Genomic DNA, 6,000 nt, shown 5'->3' with positions numbered 1-6,000 from the left:
GATCACACCACCACACTCCAGCCTGGGTGACAGAGTGAGACCCTGTTTCAAAAGAAAGAAAGAAAAAAAAAATGAGTTCTGTGAAAGTTTTGATAGATCAAATAAAAGCATTTGTATCAATCTGCATCCTATTTTAAAGTTTGTATTCAGGAACCACAAACAAAAATTTCAGAAAGAACTTCCCCAGGAACACAGCTGAAACCTCTATTTTGTTTGTAGGACAAACACTGTACACATGGAGGATGACTTAATAATGTAATTTATTTGAAATACTTCCAGAAAAGTTTAAGGCCATTATACAAAAACATTCATTTCATCAAAACATTCATTGACCACCTTCCCATAGGCCAACACTTGACAAACCTCTTTTCCCAACACACTGGCTGATGGCTTCTAAAAGTGGCTGATGGCTCCTACAAAGAATCATTCATTCTTTTCTTCACCATTAAAGGCTGTTCTTGGCTTTCCTCTGCTTCTGTCTGCAGCAGGTTCACTTGCTGTATCAATAACAACTTGAGAAACAAAGCAGTTTTAAATAAACTTGTAATAGAAAAAATGCATCCTGTTTAAGATCTATAAATACAGAAATATGTTTTACAGGGTAAAATTGACCACAATATCCTTGTTTTTAAAAAATAATAAAGTATACACCTTGTTTTTATATTGATATATCTTGTCACACAGCTTGAATGCACATGATATATGTACATAATAAAATGACATCAATGCATTTACTGCTTTCTTTCCTGTAAACTTGAAAGACAGAAGATTAAAAAAAACTTTTTGGCAATAATTTAGAATAATTACCACTAGTGCTGGTGTGGGTATAATTTTGCACAGGTCATCTTTAATATTTACACTTGCAGGGAGCTCTTCTAGGTACTTAGCTATTTTTAAGGTCTGCACTTTACCCTGCACTGTAAATCAAGGCTGGACAAAGAGGTTACTAATCTGGCTAGCTGATCCTAATTAATCGGAGTTCATGAAATTGGCCTCTGGAGAACATAATTACAATTCTGATTATAGCACAGAACCAGAGATGGCAAAGTGACGACCCAAAAGCAGAGCAGGAAAGCCCAAGGCTCTGGCCCTTTTCAGAAGGCACTGGACCATGCTTTTCTCTCAATGGCTCCCACAGAAGGTTCTGACGAAGTGCTTTTCATTCCAAATTCTTCCTCTCCTGTGTTTCTATAAACAGTGTCATCGATAGAGTCATGGGCTCTCTTCCTTGTTGCTTCATTCATTCTCTAAAATAATGAGTAGGCCCAGGCAGATGAAACACAATGAACACAGGGCCTTCTTGTTATCTTGGCAGGCTTTCCTAAGCCCTTTGGGTTCTATTCTGATGTTTTGGGCTAGCAACCAACTATGAGAGACACCTCCTGGTGCCATGTGCATTTCAGTTAAAGATTCAGAGCTGGCAGCCACTTTTGTCCTGGCCCTTTTAAGGTCAGCCTCTATTTTATGTCCTAATACATTCTTGCATCAAACTTGCACTGGATGAAGTTGCAAGGTTCAGACAATGCATCCTCCTTTGCAAAATTAAGCCTTCAGAATCCCCAGGGATGTTTTCAAGCTTTCTAGTTGAGTAAGATCAAACCAAGTTCACTTCATGAGTTAGTCTTTCCTGATTCTCTCTCTAATGCCATCCCGATACACAGATGACTTCCTCATGCCCTATTTACAAGGCCATCTAAATTCCGTGCCTTTAGCTACCACATCTAAGAGCTGGGAAAGTGGTACAGAAGCACAAGAGGAAGGACTCTTCAAGCAATCTATGTAAAATAGTAGTTTTGAGATTCTTTTCCTATTTTTTTAAAATCCAGCAGGACAACTGAAAGTAACTTGTTTGAGTACCTCTCCATCCATCCAGACACTTGTGAAATACAACACAGGGTAATAGTTGCCACAGATTCCAGCTTACACAGACAGATTGGCAGTTACAGTACTAGGGACAAAGGTACAGATACAAGAGACTAGGCCAACATGTATACTTTCACAAAAGTATGAAAAAGTGCTTCTCCAAACCGTTTCATCTACGGAATGCAAATACTGTACAGGTAAGATGCAGGCCTGCTTCCCGAAGTGCGCATGCTTCTGTCAGACGTTGCTTTCACCATGCCTGCTGTTCCCACAGGAAGAGTCTGTCTGTTCCATGCGCTCACAGTCGAGGCTGACCTCACTCGTGTCCATACTACAGTCTGACTCACTGTCCGATTGGTCCATCTGCTCAAGTTTTGTTTCTCCCTGTAGCTCTCTGCTCCCGGTGGTGGGATTTAGGAACGATCCCTCGGAGTCAAGCACCCCAGCTTGCCCGGCAGCACATAAAACTGTTTCTTTGGCTTGACGAATACAGTTAAGCCACTGCTGTTTGTTGAAGGTGTCATTGGCTTGTAGCGAGTGGGTCTGACTTTGGGATCCGTTTTTGAAACTGACTCTGAAGAAGTTTTTAACTAGAAAGGAAAAACCATGAAAAACAAAGTCAATGGACACATCCTTCCTCAGGCCAAAGAGTACACACGTAGTGACACTAAACCCCAGAATCCATGGCAGGTATTGCTGATAACAAAACATTTCCCACTGATCCGGGGCATGGCTCAGCTCCATCCTGTAGCCACCATCAGGGAGATGGGGTTGACACAGGTCTAGCGTTCAGCTGCCCTCATCGCTCTCAGAAACCAGCAGGTGGAGATCATCTTGGAACCACAAAGTCAAGTGATTTAGGGGAGCCCAGAGTACTGGTGACCCAATCTGGCTGCATAACAAAATCCCTTGGGGTGAGAGCTTGTTAAAAAGACAGATGCCCTCAGGAGGCTGAAGTGGGAGCACTGCTTGAGACTAGGAGTTTGAGATCAGCCTGAGCAATATAGTGATGCCTTTTCTCAAAAAATAAAAATAAATCAATATAAATAAATCCCCAGGCCCTTTTTTAGAGATTCTGACTCAGAAGATCTAAAAGTGGGTTTCATAATCTGTAATTTCAACAAGTACACCAAGCTGGAGCTTTCTTCAGTTTAAGAGGCTCTTTTTAACATTAAAACATGCCCATGTTTCTCCATATGAGAGTATCTATACACTTAGTATCCAATGATGGAGAAGATATATATAGACAAATTTGGTTTCAGTGTCAAATGAAATTACATTTTAATTACCTCAACAGGAGCCATCTGCATTTAAAAAAAAAATAGTAGTCCACAATATGGAAGACATTTTATTTAATCTTTTTTTTTTTTTTTTTGAGACAGAGTCTTGCTCTGGAGTGCAGTGACACAATCTCCGCTCACTGCAACCTCTGCCTCCTGGGTTCAAGAAATTCTCCTGTCTCAGCCTCCCGAGTAGCTGGGATTACAGGCATGCACCACCACGCCCGGCTGATTTTTGTATTTTTTTTTAGTAGAGACAGGGTTTTGCCATGTTGGCTAGGCTGGTCTCGAACTCCTGACCTCATGTGATCCACCCACCTCAGCCTCCCAAAAAGATGGGATTATAGGCGTGAACCACCGTGCCTGGCCTATTTAATCTAATAACAACAATATAATGGACATTTAAAGGGCCCTGCATGCCACATGCAATGCCTGGTTCACAGAAGCATCTGCAGTGAGCCCCTTTGCACTAACCCTGCAGCCAGTAGACTGGGAACCACCACCACTTCCAATGGCTTAGAGGCTAAGCAACAGAGGGAAAGGAGGCCAAAATGTTTTACTGCTAGCCATCTTTGGCTTAGAAGCTATTCTCTGTCCTTCAAATTTAGGCTCCACCCTTTGATCTTGGGCAAGTACCTTAAATCTTCTGTATCTTAGTTTCTAACTTGTAAAATGGAGAAAACAAGAACCTACTTTATATGGTTGTTATGAGGAATAAATGTAATACATGTAAATGCTTATACAATGCCTGGCACATAGTCAGTACTCAAGAAACATAAGCTCTTATTTCTACTACTCCTACTCCTAGGGTAGAGGGATTGATCAGTAGGTAGAAGGCAGTACATATTAATTACTTTGACAGTATGATGCCTATGTTAACCCAGGAAGCTCAAACGTTACTTTCTCAAAGAAGTGTTCCCTATCTCATTTAAAACAGACCTCCAGGCTGGGCCCGGGGGCCTGTAATCCCAGCACTTTGGGAGGCTGAGGTGGGTGGATCACTTGGGGTCAGGAGTTCCAGACCAGCCTGGCCAACATGGCAAAACCTTGTCTCTACTGAAAATACAAAAATTAGCCAGGTGTGGTGGCCCGCCCCTGTATTCCCAGTTACTTGGAAGGCTGAGGCACGAGAATTGCTTGAACCCAGGAGGCAGAGAGTGCAGTGAGACGAGATCACGCCACCACACACCAGCCTGGGTAACAAAGTAAGACTCTGTCTCAAAAAATAAAAAATAAAAAAATAAAAATAAAACAGACCTCCTATTGCTATCCCTTCCTATTCCCTTACTGGGTTTTAAGTTTTCTTAACAACACCTAGAGTATTCATTTGTTTATCATCTTTCTCCTCCATCACAACGCAAGCTCCATAGGGGAAGGAAGTTACCTACTTGTTTCACCAAGTATCATGTTAGATACTCGATAGATATTGCTATCTTGGCTTCTTTTAGTTAATTTGTTGATTAAGTCTTAAATTAGGCCCACTGAGTAATGTTACAGATGAACCCACATTCCAGTTGACCATTCTTATGTCTCTTTAGGGACAAGTTTACCAGTTCAACTGCAAAACCCACCATAATGCAACTGGTATCCATGTAGGGACTATCTGGTATTAAGCATGTTTTTATCCAATGGAAAAAGACAGAGAAAGAGAACTTAAGGAGCACTCACTATGTGCAGACAGGTTCACTTAGATTATCTTACTAAATCCTTATAACAATCTTATGAAGGAGGTACATACGCATTTCCATTTTGGAGATGAGAAACTGAGAATCACAGGGACTAAACAAAGTACATAATCAGGAAGTGATGAAATAGCATACAAATGCAGTTAGACTTCAAGACCATGGCTTTTCTCTTTCCACCAGCTGCCCACTCCCTCCAAACTACCACGGCCAAAAACATTCAACAGGTCAACCCCAACTGCTATCCATACTTCTCTCGTTGTTGCTGAATGCCCCTCGCAGGGAGCCACCCAGCCTCACTTCTCCATCCTGGAGGTCTTCCAGCAGGAGGTCCTTCACGGGGATTGGCTGACGGTACAGCTGGTAGCAAAGCTGCTCATTGTGGGTGACAGCTCGAGTGATCACAAGCACTTCTTGGAACAGGAAAACATGCAGTTTCTAGAAGAAAAAAATCCACAAGCTTTCATTAAGCAATAATGTAATGAGTGGTTGATATGTGGACCTCTGTGGATAAAGACGTCCCCAGGTACCAGGTTCACACTGGATTATGAAGTCCTAGGTTCAAATCTACCTCCAGGAGAACCAAAGTTGGGCATGTTGGAGGCACTTCCAGATATGTCCACTGCCCTTCCTGTAGAAGCACCTCCCTAGGGACTCAATGGAGAAAGCCCTTCTGCCTACAGACACCTACAGCCAGGGTTGCCAACTTTGGGGGCCCTATTCACATTGCAATTCACAACTTGTACAGACATACCTGCCCCAGCTCCTATAAGAAAAAAACGAGAAAGGGAAATGGAATCAAGAAGGTAATGAAGAGAAAAAAAGTTAGCACTCTCTTGACTTTATATTACTCAATATAATTCTAAATAATCAGGCCAGATGTGGTGGCTCACACGTGTAATTCTAGCACTTTGGGAGGCTGAGGTGGGCGGATCACTTGAGGTTAGGAGTTCAAGACCAGGCTGGACAACATGGTGAAACCCCGTCTCTATTAAAAATACAAAAACTAGGCCGGATGCGGTGACTCACGCCTGTAATCCCAGCACTTTGGGAGGCTGAGGTGGGCGGATCACGAGGTCAGGAGATAGAGACCATCCTGGCTAACACAGTGAAGCCCTGTCTCTACTAAAAATACAAAAAATTAGCCGGGCGTGGTGGTGGGCACCTGTAGTCCT

At 42.4% G+C, this 6,000-nt stretch overlaps 1 protein-coding gene across 15 annotated transcripts in view; it reads right to left on the bottom strand.

Moving 5' to 3' along the window:
• Nucleotides 1-243: 243 nt before the first annotated feature.
• Nucleotides 244-6,000, bottom strand: part of ARHGEF3 (Rho guanine nucleotide exchange factor 3) — a 349,785-nt gene continuing 344,028 nt past the window's right edge. For 13 of the 15 annotated variants that reach the window (XM_002813615.6, XM_063722058.1, XM_063722061.1 and 10 more), the window contains 2 exons: nt 5,077-5,263; nt 244-2,453 (listed from right to left, as the gene is read on the bottom strand). In XM_002813615.6, the coding sequence (XP_002813661.1) occupies nt 2,101-2,453; nt 5,077-5,263 (540 nt within the window). In that variant the 3' untranslated portion in view covers nt 244-2,100. The remainder of the gene's footprint in view (nt 2,454-5,076; nt 5,264-6,000) is intronic. The other 2 variants (XM_054552024.2, XM_054552025.2) reach the window with 1 other exon arrangement.

The sequence above is a fragment of the Pongo abelii genome, chromosome 2, assembly GCF_028885655.2.
Source record: "Pongo abelii isolate AG06213 chromosome 2, NHGRI_mPonAbe1-v2.0_pri, whole genome shotgun sequence".
Taxonomy (NCBI): Eukaryota; Metazoa; Chordata; class Mammalia; order Primates; family Hominidae; genus Pongo; species Pongo abelii.
The sequence above is the reverse complement of the archived record's forward strand: the minus strand, read 5'-3'. Positions and strand labels throughout refer to the sequence as shown.